Here is a 19,017-nt window from a genome sequence, read left to right as displayed (position 1 = left end):
AGTGGAAGTGAGTGTGACCTGTAGCTGGGCAAATGGATTGTAGATTCACCATAAAGGAGGTTCTTTGTATGATTCAAAGAGATATGAAAAGACAGTGACTAATTGGAGGGGTGGATATGTAATATTAGAAAAAATGAAGGAGCAGTGTGTATGGTTAACCTTAAAATTATAATCCACAGAGAAGTGCGAATGGAACCTATATCTATCAGATACACACATTCATTTACAGATGTATATAAAGAATGGCAAAATTATTATTATGATATCGGTTAGACCGTCAGCGAGAGCGCACCGCTAGTTTCTGCTAATAATATGGCGAGTACACTGTTCGCTTGTTACATATTTTTACGATCTTCAAACAGGAGCGACTGCAGTAATCTGTAGGAACTGTGATTGTTGTGTACAGATGCGAGCTGAGTTGGCGACCCTTCGCTCACAGCTCCAGGCTGCTTTGGCTTCCATCTCACAGCTTGAGGCTGCTGCCAAAGGGCGTCACTGGGGCGGATCGAACACGGGGATGTGAGGGATGTCGAGCACGTCTCACGTGTCCTCCGATCAGTCCACTGCTGTGACCACCCCGGGTACTGCCTGCACTGAGGTTGACCCCTCACCTGTGGTTGAATGGGAGATCGTTTCAAAGTCAGGCAGGCAGCGAAAAACTTTCCGAGGGGCCGATTGTAGGGTCTCCCCGATTCGTTTGACAAACATGTTTCGGGCGTTATCTGTGCCCCGAAGGTCTGGGCATTCACAGAGGGTGGGTTTGCAGGTAGTTGGGAGCTCCAACGTTAGGCGCCCTTAGGAACATGGCTGCCAAGGAGGGGAAGGAAGCCGGTGTGTGCACTCCATGTGCATTCCGGGCGGGGAGTCATTCTGAATGTGGAAAGGGTGCTTCTGGATGCCATGAAGAGTACAGGATGCAGCCAACTGCAGGTGGTGGCTTATGTTGGTACCAACGACGTGTATCGCTTTGGAGCGGAGCAGATTCTGTCTGGTTTTGGGCAGCTAGCGGAAGTGGTAAAGACTGACAGTCTTGCTTCCGAGATTAAGGCGGAGCTCACCATCTCCAGCATCATCAATAGAACCGACTGTGGTCCTTTGATGCAGAGCCAAGTGGAGGGTCTGAATCAGAGACTCAGGCAGTTCTGTGACCATATAGGCTGCAGATTCCTTGACTTGTGCCATCGGGTGGTGGGTTCCCGGGTTCTGCTTAATAGGTCAGGAGTCCACTATACACAGGAGGCAGCTACACAGGTAGCAGAGGCTGTGTGGAAGGGACTGGGCGGCTTTTTAGGTTAGAGGGTCTTAGGGAACCACGGAAGGGACAGCCGTCTAAAAGTGGACAAGTAAAACACAGTCAGGTAGTTGTAGAAACGATTGGTATTGTAGCTGTAAATTGTCGTAGCTGTGTTGGAAAAGAACCAGAGCTCCAAGCCCTAATAGAAAGCACTGAAGCTCAAATAGTTGTAGGTACAGAGAGCTCGCTAAAGCCAGAAATAAGTTCAACCTTAATTTTTTCAATCGATTTAACAGTGTTCAGAAAGGATAGATTAAATACAATTGGTGGTGGAGTATTTATTGCTGTCAGAAGTAGTTTGCCTTGTAGCAAAATTGAAGTAGATAGTTCGTGTGAAATAGTATGGGTAGAGGTTATACCTGACAACCGGACTAAACTATTAATTTTGGATCATTTTTACCGACCCTCCGACTCAGAAGATATAGTTGCTGAACAGTTCAAAGAAAACTTGAGTCTCATTTCAAATAAGTACCCCGCTCATAGAATTATAGTCGGTGGTGACTTCAATCTACCCTCAATATGCTGGAAAAATTATACATTTAAAGCCAGCGGCAGGCATAAATCGTCTTCCGAAATTGTACTGAATGCTTTCTCAGAAAATTATTTTGAACAATTAGTTCATGAGCCCACTCGAAGCGTAAATGGTTGCGAAAGCATAATTGATCTTTTAGCAACAAATAATCATGGACAAATAGTGAGTATTGTGACGAATACAAGGATTAATGACCACAAGGCAGTTGCTGCTAGGCTGAATACCGTAACACCTACAACCATCAAAAAGAAAAGCATAGTATATCTATTTAAAAAAGTTGATAAAAATGCTGTTAACGCCTTTTTGAAGAAACAGTCTTAATGTTTTCAGAGAGATAGTATTGACAGCAATTGAGAGATATATACCACATAAATTAATATGTGATGGTACTGATCCTCCATGATACACAAAACGGGTCAGATCGTTGTTGCAAAAGCAATGAAAAAATCATGCCAAATTTAAAAGAACTCAAAATCCCCAAGATTGGCAAAGTTTTACAGAAGTTCGAAATATGGTGCGCACTTTAATGCGAGATGCTTTTAATAATTTCCACAATGAAATTCTGTCTCGAAACCTGGCAGAAAACCCAAAGAGATTCTGGTCATACATAAAGCACACCAGTGGCAAGGCGCAGTCAATACCTTCACTGTGCGATAACAACAGTGAAGTCACTGATGAAAATGCCACTAAAGCAGAGTTTTCCGAAACTCCTTCACCAAAGAAGACGAAGTAAATATTCCTGAATTCCAATGAAGAACAACTGCCAAGATGAGAAACATAGAAGTAGATGTGCTCGGCGTAACGAAGCAGCTTAAATCACTTAATAAAGGCAAGGCATCCAGTCCAGATTGCATACCATTCAGGTACCTCTCAGGATATGCTGATAAAATAGCTCCATATTTAGCAATTATATACAACCATTCGCTCACAGAAAGATCCGTATCTAAAGACTTGAAAATTGCTCAAGTCACACCAATACCCAAAAAGGGAAGTAGGAATAATCCACTGAATTACAGGACTATATCACTAATGTCGATTTGCAGTAGGGTTTTGGAACATATACTGTATTCGAACATCATGAAGTACCTTGAAGAAAACGATTTATTGACGTATAATCAGCACGGATTCAGAAAATATCGTTCTTGTGAAACACAACTAGCTCTTTATACTCATGAAGTAATAAGTGCTATCGATAGGGGATGTCAAATTGATTCCATATTTTTAGATATCCAGAAGGCTTTCGACACCGTTCCTCACAAGCGTCTTCTAACCAAACTGCGTGCCTACGGAGTGTTGCTTCAGTTGTGTGACTGGATTCATGATTTCCTGTCAGAAAGGTCACAGTTCATAGTAATAGATGGAAAAGTCATCGAGTAAAACAGAAGTAATATCTGGCATTCCCCAAGGAAGTGTTATAGGCCCTCTATTCTCCCTGATCTATATTAACGATGTAGGAGACAACCTGAGTAGCTGTCTTAGATTGTTTGCAGATGATGCTGTCATTTATCATCTTGTAAAGTCATCAGATGATCAAAATGACTTGCAAAATGATTTAGATAAGATATCTGTATGGTGCGAAAAGTGGCAGTTGACCCTGAAAAAGGAAAAGTGTAAAGTTATTCACATGAGTACTAAAAGAAGTCAGGTAAATTTTGATTAAGCGATAAGTCACACCAATCTGAAGGCTGTAAATTCAGCTGAATACTTAGGGATTACAATTACAACTAATCTAAATTGGAACGATCACATAGATAATATTGTGGGTAGTGCAAACCAAAGACTACGATTCATTGGCAGAACACTTAGAAGGTGCAACAGGTCTAGTAAAGAGACTGCTTACACCATGCTTGTCCACCCTGTTTTGGAGTATTGCTGTGCAGTGTGGGATCCGCATCAGGTGAGACTGACGGATAACATTGAAAAATTACAAAGAAGGGCAGCTCATTTTGTATTATCGCAAAATAGGGGAGATAGTCACAGACATGATACGTGAATTGTACTGGCAATCATTAAAAAAAAGGCGTTTTTTTGTTGCGACGGGATCTTCTCATGAAATTTCAAACACCAGTTTTCTCCTCTGATTGCGAAAACAGTCTGTTGCCACCCACCTACATAGGGAGAAATTATCATAATGATAAAATAAGAGAAATCAGGGCTTGCACAGAAAAATTTAAGTGCTCGTTTTTCCCGCGTGCCGTTCGAGAGTGGAACGGTAGAGAGGCAGCATGAAGGTGGTTCATTGAACCCTCTACCGGGCACTTTATTGTGAATAGCAGAGTAATCGCGTAGATGTAGATTATTATTATTATTATTATTATTATTATTATTATTATTATTATTATTATTATTTTCTTCTGAATGGGCCAACTAAGGACTATGTGACAATTTCGTTCCTTAAGGGGCTGGCACATATTCAGTATTTATTGACAATATTAGTTTTTTCAAAACTTCAGTATATAGAAGTGACTCTCTTACCCCAATAATATTGTCAGTTGGCGATGTAATTTTATGATGTTAAGCCGTGTGTGCTGAAATTATATCAGCTGTAGCTGGTGAACAACAGAAAAAAACAAAAACAAAAAAATGCAGTGGGGTCCAAGAATGGCTGGAGGAGGGGAGGAGCACTTGTCACATATTAATTTACTGACTAAAATCATAACCGTGGACCCAAAAGATCTCGTAAACTATTTTTGAATGAGCCTTGCATCTTCAGACAAATTATTAATGGTTATGCAACATAAAGTATAGAAGCAAAATATGTTAATGAAAATGGCAGCCGAAGAGATTAGATGTAACTTTAATATTTGTGGCGACAGGCAGGTCATTTTAATGTTTGAAGTTTAGTGCTTCAATATCAGCAAACACATATAGGAAAAGTGATATTGAAATATATGAAGTAATTGTATCTGTTTTACAATAATATATTCAGATTATTAACATAAATTATTTCTTTATGTCTTGTGATAAAGTGGTGATGATGACAAGTATTTTGCAGGCCTTTTACTACTCGTTGCATATATATGGCGTACTTTTCACATACAGCTTTATTCTACACTGCTGTGTAATTCAACAAGCCAATAGACATACACACTGTGTTTTCAAAAGAATAAAGAAAGCAGTGTCACAGTGTGTCCTCCATTGACCACCCTAAAGTGGTAAACTATAAATGTATTGAAGCCTTGTGTTTGGTTCATGATGTTCTGCAAATACTATATGGCGAATATTATATCAAACTGTCGATTCTCAACCTCACATGTTCAGTACATATTGACAATACTGAGAATCTTTTTTGGGGCCATCAGTAGTGCTCATCAATATTTTTAGTATTGACAATGTGTTGATATGCACCCTCAGATGGTCAGTATATTTATGGTTTGACAAAATTGTTGATTGTGTGAGTGCCCCTTTACTTGGTGCCTGACCCTCTCCCCTCCCTATACTCTTTCATCCATTCACTATGTTTTTCTTGCTGTCTTCTAACCACTTCAGACTAGTTTTTTCACTCTCCTATCATGTAATCCTTCCATTTTCAATACTTCTTCCCTAAACACTTCTGTCTGTTGTTTCTTTAGCTTTATTTTGTAATTCCTTTTTTACTTTGTGGATCTAACTCGTTGACTTTTTTTCCAACATATATTTGAAGGTAGTTTTGGTTAATCTACTGTCTTGCATTAAATATATAACAGTGTGCTTTTTTTCATTATTTCTGTTATGTTTTCTATGTTTTGATAAATTTCATCATTAATTCATAATTAGTAATGCCATAGTTTCTCATGGGCCTAATATTTTACTAAAGATTCACCTCTGCAGTACTTTGAATTCATCTGAACTATAGTCTAATATTAGGCATTCACTTGCTTATAGATATTCTAACTTCCCTACTGTATTGTAATGCCTAATTTTTGGAATTTTAGACACGCATTTTTTATTGTTAAGGTCTTTAGTTATACTCTGTGCCCTTTGCATTTTATCTTTCCTGTCTTTTACAGCAGATCCAGTCAGACAATTTTCTTGCCTATCTCCCTAAAGAAAGTTAAAATACTTAAAATATTTTAACTTTCTCTATTTGGTCAATAACTGTTTTCAGAAATTTCAGTGAATTTCTTAATATTCAGTAAATTATTATTTTCTTTCCCTTGCAGAAATTCTAAAACTGGACTTACTGGATATTTTTTCTAAAATATTAACTTGTGTTACAGCAGATGTCACATTTTGAGGTAGTATGTCTGTAAATGCAAGACCATTTATTCCAATTTTTTTGTTTCCACTTCCCAACCCTATTAGTAAAAACTTATAATTGGTTTTGGAATCGAAAGTCTCAATTTTTTTTTTTTTTTCACCTCTCTCTAGAACACAATATGGAAATACTAGAGTAAACAAATAAGTATGTGTGTTGCAAGTATGCACAAATACAACAGTTAATTAAATTAATCTATCTGATTTGTATAACTGAACACATTATGGTCTGCTCACATGACATGTTAGTTGAAACAAACTGGAAATTTAGAAAGGCAAGAGGTACAGTATCTGTACATTGTACCTGAATAACTTGTTTCGTAATTGACATATTTTTTTTCCAACTTTGCTAATTACTCCCTGTGTGTGTTTTCTCTTCTAAAAAACAAAAAAGGCGAGATCTTGTCCTTAAACTTAGGTGTGTGTAAACTGTTTCACACTGTTTTCTAGCCCACGCATGTAATCCTGACATGTATTGCTCATACTTTGCCTTAGTGCAGTTCTTACTGACAGTTTTTCAAAGTGTAAAACATTTGACTTATCTTAGAAGCTAGATTAAGGAAAGACAAACCTACATTCCTAGCATTTGTAGACTTGGAGAAAGCTTTTGACAATGTTGACTGGAATACTCTCTTTCAAATTCTGAAAGTGGCAGGGGTAAAATACAAGGAGCGAAAAGCTATTTACAATTTGTACAGAAACCAGATGGCAGTTACAAGAGTCGAGGGACATCAAAGGGAAGCAGTGGTTGGGAAGGGAGTGAGACAGGGTTGTAGCCTCTTTCCGATGTTGTTCAATCTGTATATTGAGCAAGCACTAAAGGAAACGAAAGAAAAATTCGGAATAGGTATTAAAATCCATGGAGAAGAAATAAAAACTTTGAGGTTCGCCGATGACATTGTAATTCTGTCAGAGACAGCAAAGGACTTAGAAGAGCAGTTGAATGGAATGGATAGTGTCTTGAAAGGAGGATATAAGATGAACATCAACAAAAGCAAAACGAGGATAATGGAATGTAGTCGAATTAAGTCGGGTGATGCTGACGGTATTAGATTAGGAAATGAGACGCTTAAAGTAGTCAAGGAGCTATGCTACTTGGGGAGCAAAATAACTGATGATGGTCGAAGTAGAGAGGATATACAAAGTAGACTGGCAATGGCAAGGAAAGCGTTTCTGAAGAAGAGAAATTTGTTAACATCGAGTATTGATTTAAGTGTCATGAAGTCGTTTCTGAGAGTATTTGTATGGAGTGTAGCCATGTATGGAAGTGAAACATGGACGATAAATAGTTTGGACAAGAAGAGAATAGAAGCTTTTGAAATGTGGTGCTATAGAAGAATGCTGAAGATTAGATGGGTAGATCACATAACTAATGAGGAAGTATTGAATAGGATTGGGGAGAAGAGAAGGTTGTGGCACAACTTGACCAGAAGAAGGGATTGGTTGGTAGGACATGTTCTGAGGCATCAAGGGATCACCAATTTAGTATTGGAGGGCAGCGTAGAGGGTAAAAATCGTAGAGGGAGACCAAGAGATGAATACACTAAACAGATACAGAAGGATGTAGGTTGCAGTAGGTACTGGGAGATGAAGAAGCTTGCACAGGATAGAGTAGCATGGAGAGCTGCATCACACCAGTCTCAGGACTGAAGACAACAACAACAACAACAACAACAACAACAACATTTGAAGTCATTTGAAACGTCTAGGCATTGTCATCTGTGGTCACATATAATTACAAGAGGAAAATATGTTTTGTATTGACAGAACTGCTGTTGGGTGCTGTCCTGTTACAGTTAAAGCACGCACATGAGAAAGAGTTATGTTGTTTTCCTTACGTGTGCTTATGAAGTAGCAGAAAATGGGAGATACCATATTGGCCTGTATAATTTTGAGGGAGGGGTGGGCGGATGAGAAACTCCATGGAGAAAGTTTGTCAGATTACTTACTTATAAAAACTATTTACTGTATGTTCTCTCTCTCTCTCTCTCTGTCTCTCTCTCTCTCCCTCCCTCCCTCCCCCCCCCCCTCCCCCTGCCTGTCCCCTGTACCCCCCGTCCCCCTGGCAGATTAAAACGGTGTACGGGACCAGGACTCAAAACCTGAACTTAGGTCTTTCATGAGCCAGTGCTGTACTGACTGATTTTTCCAGGCCCGACTCCTGACCTGCCCTCACAGTTTTACTTCCACCAGTACCTCTCTTCTACTTTCTAAGCTGTTTTAGAAGTTGTCTTGCAGAACTAGGACCCCTGGAAGATAGCATATTGTGAGAAATATTTTCGTCACTCTCCTCCAGAAGTACTTTGTCCTTGCTAACTTACAGGCCATTGGATATGCAGCCCCTCTTGAAGCCTCGTTGATAACATTAGTGATATTGTGTGCCATCAAGAGGGTATCCTCTCACACATAAGGCTGACTGGTAGTCTGTTGATCTTGCCAGTGTATGATGGCATTCTAAAAGCCACTTGGAATAATGTATTTAGAGGTGGTCTTCAAATTTCATGTTACTGACTAGATCGAATACTTGCGGTTTTGAACTCTCACCTCCACTGAGCCTATCATCTGTGCAGCAATTAAGGAATGAGGACTGCAGTTAAAGTTTCTTTCATGTAAAAATATATTGGTATTTGTAGGTTCACACAATGCAGATAAGCTGTGCCCTAATTTTTTCTGGCATAATTTTGTGGAAAAAAACACAACCTATATTTGGGTCAATATGGTAAAGTGATTTAGATTTTGTAAGAATTTTGATGACTAATTGGTAGAAATCGTTATTTGCTTTGATAGGTTCTGGCAGTCGTCCACACAGCGCAACAAGTGCGGAGTTGGAGCAGGCAATGTCGGGACTTTGCATTAGTAGTCCTCCAAACCCCATGCCACCACCTCGTACAAAGGAGTCGCGGTGAGTAGTTGTTTATTATCTATGAATAATCACCATAAAAGACCCCTGCATGTGAACAAAAATGTTAGCATATAAAGTGAAATAAACTGATTATTTTTACGAGTACTGATGAGAGATGAGAGAGAGAGAGAGAGAGAGAGAGAGAGAGAGAGAGAGAGAGAGAGAGAGAGAATGAAAGTTTTGTTAAATTGTTCATCACTTTACACCCAATTTCTTATCCATAAAATTAAACTAAGGATTGTAATAACTTTTAGGAGTGAATTTAATTTTTCTCTGATTGCATATGATTTGATCTCTAATTAGGTACAAGGGCAAGCGTGCATATCCGTCCGTCCCGAACCAGCCATCTGAAGCTAGTGCTCACTTTATGTTCGAACTAGCCAAGACAGTTTTGTTGAAGGCTGGTGGCAACAGCAGCACGTCACTCTTCACGCAGGCTTCCACATCACAGAATCATCACGGCCCACACCGTGTGCTGCATATATGTGCATTCCAGCTGGGTCTTTACGCACTTGGACTTCACAACTGTGTGTCGCCAAACTGGCTCAGCCGCACATACTCTTCACATGTCTCTTGGATAACAGGTAGTATATGATGTGATAATGCATTTTCCTCAAAATTGTGAATAGCCTATTTTCAGCTCACTTGTTTGTACAGTTGTGAAACAGTTACGTATGAAAATTATTGTTTGTTATTATTTTGAAGAAATTGTTACTTGGGAAGACTACAATTAAAATACATCTGGGTATGGGTATTCCAGCAGAGCTTAACTATATTAAAAGAAAAAACGCTATTGGTGTATTTTTATGGCAACCTGTGTCACCGATTGCAGTAACTTCAACTGCAGTGCATGTTCTCTGCCCACCCATTTGACCACTGAATTGCAGTTTTAATACTATTCATTCATCAAATAACTTCATTTTATCTTTCAATCTCCCCCCCCTCCTCCTCTTCTTGTTCCTGTCATTTGTTCGCATGATGTACATGGACAAACAATGGGAAATACAGGATGGAATAATGACTGTAATGAAAATGATGGATTGCTACTCACTGTATAGCGGAGATGTTGGCTTCTTATAAGCATGACAAAGGGACTGTCAAACAAGGAAGCTTTTGGCCAAAAGGCCTTCTTCTGAATTAGACAACATAAATTCAGCAATGGAAAATCCAGGATGGAATGAATGTGTGTGTGTGTGTGTGTGTGTGTGTGTTCTATCACTGACGAGAGCCTTGTTGGCCGAAAGCTCGTTTTCTGACAGTCTTTTTTATTGCATGCATCTGTGACTCAGCAACTCTGCTATATGCTGAGTTGCAACTATCCTTTTCATAATATTGTTTGACCACACACACACACACACACACACACACACACACACACACACACACACACACACACACACACACACGACCACTGCCTCTGGGTGCCGAGGCCCAGCTGTAAGCAGCTGTGCGTAATAGTAGAAGCAACCTAGATGGTGGGAGTAAAGAGGAAGCTGAGGTGAGGAGAGGAGGATAGCAGGGTAGAGGTGTACATGGTGAAGTGCTGCTCATGGACGCATACAGTGTGAGGTGGGGAAGGGTAGGGCAGCAAGTTGGAGTGGGGAGGTTAGATGGAGGTTGGGGGAGGTCAAGGTAGGGTGGGGGAGGGCAGGGAAAAGGGGGGGGGGCAGGAAATAAGATAAGTAAAAAGACTGTATGCATTGGTGGAATGAGTGCTGTGTAACGCTGGAATGGGAACAGGAAAGTGGCTGAGGTAAGGAAGATGACTAACATAGGTTGAGCCAGGAGGGTTATGGGACTGTAGGATATATTGCAGGGAGAGTTGTCACCTGCGCAACTGAGAAAAGCTGGTGTTGATAGGAAGACTCCAGATGGTATAGGCTGTGAAGCAGTCATTTAAATGAAGGGTGTTGTGTGGGGGAGCATGCTCAGCAACTGGGTGGTCCAGCTGTTTCTTGGCCACTGTATGTCGGTGTCCATTCATGTGGACAGATGGGCTTGTTTGTTGTCTTGCCCACATAGAACACTGCACACTGGTTGCAGCTTAGCTTGTAGATCACATGACTGGTTTCACAGATAGCTCTGCCTTTGATGGGTGGCCGTCAGTGATGTTTGTGACTGGACTGGATTAGGTGATGGTGCGAGGATATATAGGACAGGTGTTGCATCTAGTTCTATTGTAGGGATGTGAGCCATGAGGCAAGGGCTTGAAAGTAGGGGTTGAGTAGGAATGGCCAAGGATATTGTGTAGGTTTAGCGAGTGGCGGAATACCACTTTGGGAGGGGTGGGAAGGATAGTGGGTAGGACATTTCCTCATTTCACGGCACGGCGAGAGGTAGTTAGAAACCCATATGGAGAACGTGATGAAGTTGCTAGAGTCCTGGTTGGTACTGACTCACAAGGGGAATGCTCCTCTGTGGCCAGATGGTGGGAGTTCAGGAGGTGGGATAGTGACTAGGGAGAGAAGGCCTTGGCAGACAGAGAGAGTGGTTGTGTTTGCGAGTTTTGTTTGCCTGTGTGTGTGTGTGTGTGTGTGTGTGTGTGTGTGTGTGTGTGTGTGTGTGTGTGTGTCGTCTAATTTAGAAGAAGCCTTTTGACCAAAAGTTAACTTGTTTGACAGTCTTTTTTGTTGCGCCTATCTTTTACTCAACATCTCCATATATGATATTCATGAACAGTATCATCTGAAAGGCAATATTTTTCTCTATACACAACAAAATATTCTCATCCTACAATTCCCAATGTAAATTTCTTCTGCCTTTTCATTGCTCAAATACTCTGTTTTCCACAGCTCCTTGTACAATCGCTTCAAGTGGTTATTTTTCTACATCTCATGTTTATTTTGTGTGTTTTTTTCACATTTTTTCTTACAAAGTAAACACCTCAGGTTTGCCTTAGTATTCTCCTACTTGTCACCCCCCAGCCCCCATCTGCCTACTTTCTCCTCTCATTCATATATTCCACTCAATAACTCTTCACCCCAGTCGACTTTGAATATCAGGACAATGTAATTGGTTCCTTCCATTACTTGTATTCCATCTTGTACTTTCCACTAACAGCATAGCAGTACACTTACATGTGAACTTTGATTTAGTATTTCTGTAATTTTATTTAAAAAACTGTTTATTAAAAATCTATTTGTATTACTTGCTCCAGGTCAGGCCACAGAGATTGGGGCACCAGCTATTTCCTTCCTAATAGACACGTGGGAAGGCCATCTTACACCACCAGAAGCAGTCAGTATTGCTGACAGAGCTTCGCGCGGTTGTGATGCCAACATAGTACGGGCAGCAGCTGAGCTTGCGCTGTCCTGTTTGCCCCATGCACATGCTCTCAACCCAAATGAAATACAGCGAGCTATATTGCAGGTAGGGAGGATAGTAATTGTTTTTCATATATTTTTGTGTGTGTGTAAAAAAAAAAAAAATTGATGGGCTGTGACATGCTGCCTCCACAGATGATATGGCATTCTTTTTTACTACAGAAACTTATTACATGAATGCATTTTTTATTCTCTCTCTCTCTCTCTCTCTCTCTCTCTCTCTCTCTGTGTGTGTGTGTGTGTGTGTGTGTGTGTGTGTGTGTGTGTGGGGGGGGGGGGGGGGGGAGGGGATTTTTAAAATATTTATCTCTGCGTAGATGGGATTGTTCTTAGGTAAGAGGAAAAACGAGAATGAAAGATCTACAATAAGTTAGTGACTTCTTAGTTGTCCTCATAAATAACTGCACGTAGCTTTAGAACATACAGAATTAACTTTTTGTTCTTCACAAATGCATACAAAAACATCCAATAAAAGAAACTGAAAGTTAATGCACTGATCTTAAATTATTATCGTGAAGATAACAAAACTAAGCATGTCAGTGTTCATTTGTATGTCTTGTGACTGCCGTACATGCCCTGCCTCCTCTTCAACCTCTTCCTGCATCCCAAGTAGTGTGGAGCACCAGGAATATCCTGGTAATTAAATTGGATTCATTGACATGCTCTTGTGGGTCAGATGTTGCAGTGGCAGGAAAACTGTTGGCTGCAGTGCAGGGGTGTACACAATACACAAGCTGTGAGGCAGGGTCAGTCAGTGTTTGGGAAGTTCGATCTGGTGACTGTTGACTGTTTGTAGTGTGACGTGTTGGCGAGGTATCCATGACTGCTGAGGGTAAAATCCATGACTGACTGACATTGTTCAATAGATATTTTAAAGGGTGTGCTATTGTATAGGAAGCCCCATGGTGTGATCCCCTCTACTCAACAGTGGGAAAGGACCATTGTATCGTGGCTGTAGTGCCAATCTGACTGAGTCCATATGGAGTATCACTAGCAAATCTGTTTACAAGCCCTGATGATTGCACTTGCACTAAGTAGTCTACTGGAAAGCATTGAGGCTACCATAAGCCAGTCCAAGTATGGATGCTCCAATATCAGATTTTTACACTGGTCAGAGGCCTTTGAAGAATAAGGGAAGTGACATATTAATGATGCCTTTAAGGTTCTGTGTCACTGATATTCTGTATCATTACTAGAGGGGTGGTAGTTGATTGTGTGTTGTTGGTAAAAGCTGCACAATTTGGCTAGTTTCAGGATCGGAGTGGTTTCAAACTGGTGGCCTTGATTGGTTATAACATGGAGAGGGCACCATAAAATCACAATCCATGTATACCTAAGTGTTTTTGTCATAGTCTCATCTGAGATGTCAGTGATCAGGGCTGCTTCCACCCACCACATACATCTATTGCTATCCTCCTAGGTGGCTTGCCACTCTTTGGTGAGCTTGTGCTTGGCTACCATGCACCCCCAGCCTTTGCGGTACCTTTTCCCTTCTGTGCTGCTAGTCTATTTTCTTGCCATTCTTGTGTGGAACATGTCTAGTATATTTTTGGGAATATTTTCTGAATTTTCAGTAGCTTGACATCAGAACAGTCAATCCATTGTTCTTTCTGTCGGTCTTTCTTTCTTTCCTTCTTCCTTTCTTCATTCCCCTTCTCCTATCTGCCCTCTGCTTCACAGTTTGAGGTTCCTCTTTTTCTTCTTCCTCCCAGTGTGCACCTGAAGGCTGGCCCATGCGTTTGGCACATAACAGGTGACTTGGAAACATGTAAATTCCCAGCCCTGGCTCGACAGGTGAGTTTACACATACTCCCTGGTACAGGCCAGACCCAGGGAGGGTGATTGCCTGAGCTGTTACCTTCTCAAATTGTCATTTGGTCCCTCTGTCAGGAGTTCAGGAGGTGTGACCTGAAGTGTGAACAATCACCTAAGGTGGTGGCCCCCTCTGAAGGGGGAGGGGGGGGAGGAATTTGGAACGAGTGCACCCATCGGAGACACTGGCAATCATAGAGGATTTTCTCACAATGAACCAGTCGTCTTCATCTCAGTCTACGTCTAGTAAATGTAAACAGAATGAGGCTAATAATTGAGACTCTCCCAGCTGCATCTCAGTTTCTCCTGGCTTCACGTACTGAAGAGAGTAAGTCCTTTGCAATGTTTAATTTGATCATTATTCAAAAAGTTATTGCAATTGCAGGCTATGTGAAATCCTGATCTTGTTTACACAATGGCACTTTGATTTTGGAGATGAATTGTGATTCTCAAGCCCAACAACTGCTTGCGACTTGACTCCTCCATGGCTATCCTGTTTGTGTCGAGGCCCACTGAACCCTGAATTCTTCGCATGGTATAATTTACACTAGGCTGCCTGTTGGTATGACCAAGGGGAGAAATCCAGACTTATCTCTCTGATTGATCAGGGCATCACTGCAGTGCATTGGGTGATGAAGGTTGCTGCATCCTTAGTGCTTACATGAACTCTTTTATTTATTTATTTATTTATTTATTTATTTATTTATTTATTTATTTTTTTTTTCTCCTTCCATGTTTGATAGAGTAGTGTTTGCATCAAAGATCAAAGCAGGCTATGAAGTCATCACAGTAGGGTCATTCATTCCAAACTCGATGCACTGCTACCAGTATCAACGTTACAGCCACACTCGAATGTCCTATCCAACCCTGCCAAGTGTGTTACATGTGGTAGGGATGCTCTCGAGGGTGATTGTCCACCTCCTTCTCCCCACTGTACCAGTTGCAGTGGTGCCATGAAGCCTCATCCCTAGAATTTCCCGTGTGTCTTGATGAGCGGGCCATTCAGGAGATCCAGGTGTAGGAAAAAGTACCTTAAGGTGTTGCTCACAATTTAATGGCTAGTCGAAAGCTCTGCATTTTACCATCTGTCACCTACAGTACCGTTCTTGCTACACCTCACTCCTCAAAGGAGATAACCAAGCGGACTAGCGACCTTCAATTCGGTTTGGTAGTTGTTAAATCACCCAGTGTCACTATAGCATCCCTATCTCCTTCTCCTCCTCCAGCTGTGCAACAAGCCACCATATTTTCACGTCCGGCAGTGAAATCACCTGCTACACAATCAGCAGGCCAGCAAGGACATAAGGAATAATCCTGCAAAGACTTTTTATGTCCCTCTAGCCAACAAACAACTGAATCTTTGTCTGCCAACCGCAAAGGCTCCAAAAAATCAAAGGCAAACTGTATTCTCCTTCGCTGACTCTGAGATCCTTTTCAGCAGTGTTGCTGTGTGATAGTCTCACCCGATCAACCTCAGTTTCATTGGTGCGCACCGCCAACCATTTTTCTGCCTTGAAAACCGCAGACCAACCGAGGGAGAATATCGATGCGTCTTTAGGTCTGATGGATCAGAATCCTCCAGCCTCTGTGCCCTGAGCAAGTGAATCTTCAAAGGCTGGTGCTCGGTAGCCACCAAGGTGACACCCTTTCATTTTTCCCCTCCTCCCCTTTCCGCATCATGACTCCTCCAATGCAATGTTCGTGGCGTTAGATCCAACAAGGAGGAATTACGGCTGCTCTTGGAATTGCAGTGTCGCAATTGTTCTCTGCCTCCAGGAAACAAAATTGCATCCTCGTTCTGCCTTGGCCTCTCGCATTTCTTTCCGGTCCACTTCGACCTTCCCCCTGAGGATGGCTTTCCATCTCGTAGGGGAGTCATGCTCATCCAGAATTATGTTCATAGTCAGACCATCTCATTGAAAAACTGGCTGCAAGCTTTTGCAGTCTTGATTTTCCTCCCTTGCTTCGCCTTTTCCCTTTGTACCATCTGCACCCCTTTCTCAATTGGTGTCACCAGGGCGGACTTTCTCCAGCTTGGTGGGCAATGCCCTCAACTGTTTTTGTGGCTTGTTGACTTCAATGCACACCATCCCCTTTGTGGCTCTCCTAGAACCTGTCAGAGGGGTGCCCTCTTGGCTGACCACCTCAGTCAACTCAACCTCATCTTCCTTACCACTGGAGCACACGCGTTCCTTTCAGACTCCACGCACACCTGTTCCGTTTGGACCTCTCATTCTTCAATACCCAGCTTGCGCGTCATCTTGAGTGGTCTGTTCTCTCTGACATGTACTCGAGTGACCGTTTCTCGTATGATATCAATTTGCTGACTCCTACCCCACCTGTGTGTAAACCCAACTGGCAGCTTTCTAAGGCCAACTGGAGGCTTTAATCCTCCCTGGAGACCTTTGATGATGAACAACATTTTCCCAGTTGTGATGACAAGGTAGAATACCTTACAGGCTTATCCTTACCACTGCAGAAAGTTCAATTTATCACACTTCACCTATACCATACCATGCCATGTCCCGGTCCCATGTTGGACTGAGGCATACTGCGGCACAATTAATGTGTGGAGACGTGCTCTCCGCATTTTTCAGTCATCCCACAGTGGCACACTGCATTCATTATAAATATAAAAAGTTGCATGTGCAGTGTCATTGTGTTCTTCAGGATAGGAGGAAAACTAGCTGGATTTCATTTACTAGTTCTTTTAACAGTTCTATTTCCTCTCCTGTTGTGTGTGCCAACCTCCAATAGCTCTCTGGAATCTAGGTCCATTTCCGAATTTCCAGCCTGACCATAGCAGATGATGTCATTGTGGGCCCTGTTGCTATCTCCAGTTCCTTTGGCTGCTATTTTGCAGAGATTTCGAGCTCCACACACTATCAAACTGCCTTCCTTCATCAGTGATAAGTGGAGGAGACTTGTGTGATACTCTTCTCCTTTCGAATTGTGAATGCTACAATGCTCCCTTTACTATGCAGGAACTAGTTCATGCTCTCACTTTCACCCCAGGGCCGGACGATGTTAACATTCAGATGTTGCAGCACCTTGCTCATGGTGGTTCAAGTCTCGAAATATACAAACCGTTGTACAATGTGGATTTTGAGGGCGCCATTCTGCAGTTGACACTCATCACTTTGTCAACCTATGCCATGAACTGTTTTCTGCGGAAACCAGACTGTGGCCATATTTTTTGATTTGGAGAAAGCCTAAGACACCTGCTGGAGGACTGCAAGGAACATGTGGGTTCTGCCTTGTTGGACACCTTTATCCAGAAAAATGGGTTACCTCAGGGCTCTGTTCTGAGCGTCTTCGATTTTGCTGTCGCCATTAATCCTATTATGGCGTGTCTCCAGCTGGAATGTCCGGCTCCCTTTCTGTTCACAGTGATGTCTTGATAGTCTTTGCTTGTGGAGCATCAACAGTGGGTTTTGCTTTTCCACTGACAAAACAATTTGTATGAATTTCTTTCGGCGCAATGGGTTTTCTCCACCATCTTTACATCTTGGGACTGTTGTTCTTCTGTTTGCAGAAACTACAAAATTCCTGGGGCTCTTCTTGCTCAATAAAAAACTTATGTGGTCATCTGACGTCTTACCTGGCAACCCACTGTACCCAGTTCCTCAGTGTCACACTTGTCTTATGTGGTACTTCCTGGGGAGCGGATTAGACCAGCCTCCTCCATTTGTACCAATCCCACATCCATTCAAAACTAGGCTATGGTGTCCGACTTGTGCATCCATCCATCTTACACTGTCTAAATACAATCCACCACTGTGGCATCCGTTCGACCACTGGTGCCTTTTACTGTAGGCTGGTTGAGAGTCTGTATGCAGAAGCTGCTGTATACAGAAGCTGCTGAACTACTGCTGGCATGCCAGCATGATGTTCTACTTAGCAGATAAGCATGCTGTTTGTCTGCCATGCCTGGTCACCCACCCTATGCCTCCTTTAACCACCAGCTTGGGGCACATCCCTCTTCTCTGTTATATCCTGGAGGTCACTTTCAGCTATTGTCCCAGCAGCTTAACTTCACACTACCTGCCCCTTTCCTGGTGGGTGTGAACACTTCACCATCTTGGCTTTATGCAGTGCCCCTTGTTCACGTTGGACTTCATTCTCTTCCTAGGGCTACTGCTCTAGATTTGATCTATTGCTCTAAGAGTCTTGATCTTTGCATGGAACTTAGCAATAATACCTTTGTGTACACTGATGGCTCTCGGACTGACCGTGGTGTCAGGTGTGTCTTTGCCATTGCCACCAAAAATTTTCGGTTTTGCTTTCTGGAACACTTCTCAGTATTTACAGCAGAGCTCTTTGCGTTTTATCAAGCCATGTTGTATGTCCAGGGACACAGGCTTTTCAATTGTGTCATCTCCTTCGATTCTCTCAGTGCCCTTCAGGCCTCTGTGTGCTACACACAGCCCATCCCTTAGTGCAACGGGTCGACAAAAGGTTCCACTTCCTCATGCTTGATGGAATCACTGTGATGTTAATGTGAGTCCCTGGTCACATTGGTCTGATGGGAAAAGAGGCTGCTGCCAAAGCTGCAGTCTTCGTAACTAGGCCCGCTGGTTCTCCAATGCCTCCTGATGCTCTCTGTGTTGCTGTCTTATGGTGAAGGACATTTAATCTTTAGTTCAGTACCTCCGTTTTCTCTATGGTGCACTCTGTGAACATTTCTCTAAGAGGAAGTCCTTGTTTTTAGCTGTCTCTCTTTCCATCGATTGGGCTTAACATATAGTATCTTTTAACTCCTCTTCTTCTTCTTCTTCTTCTTCTTCTTCTTTTTTTTTTGCGCATATGACCTTAGTTGTTTGAATATGAGCAAATATAGCCGTTGCACCTTAGAAGTTTCCAGAGTCGGCACAAATATCACAACCAACTTTACTACTCAGTTGACACAGTACGCAGA

General features: G+C 42.0%; 1 protein-coding gene across 2 annotated transcripts in view; it reads left to right on the top strand.

The window, feature by feature from the left end:
- Positions 1–19,017, top strand: part of LOC126092532 (zinc finger SWIM domain-containing protein 8 homolog) — a 503,186-nt gene that overhangs the window by 427,231 nt on the left and 56,938 nt on the right. For both annotated transcript variants that reach the window (XM_049908174.1, XM_049908164.1), the window contains exons 16-18: positions 8,850–8,964; positions 9,268–9,548; positions 12,122–12,333. In XM_049908174.1, the coding sequence (XP_049764131.1) occupies positions 8,850–8,964; positions 9,268–9,548; positions 12,122–12,333 (608 nt within the window). The remainder of the gene's footprint in view (positions 1–8,849; positions 8,965–9,267; positions 9,549–12,121; positions 12,334–19,017) is intronic.

This window comes from Schistocerca cancellata, chromosome 1 (assembly GCF_023864275.1).
Source record: "Schistocerca cancellata isolate TAMUIC-IGC-003103 chromosome 1, iqSchCanc2.1, whole genome shotgun sequence".
NCBI classification, from domain to species: domain Eukaryota; kingdom Metazoa; phylum Arthropoda; class Insecta; order Orthoptera; family Acrididae; genus Schistocerca; species Schistocerca cancellata.
The sequence above is the reverse complement of the archived record's forward strand: the minus strand, read 5'-3'. Positions and strand labels throughout refer to the sequence as shown.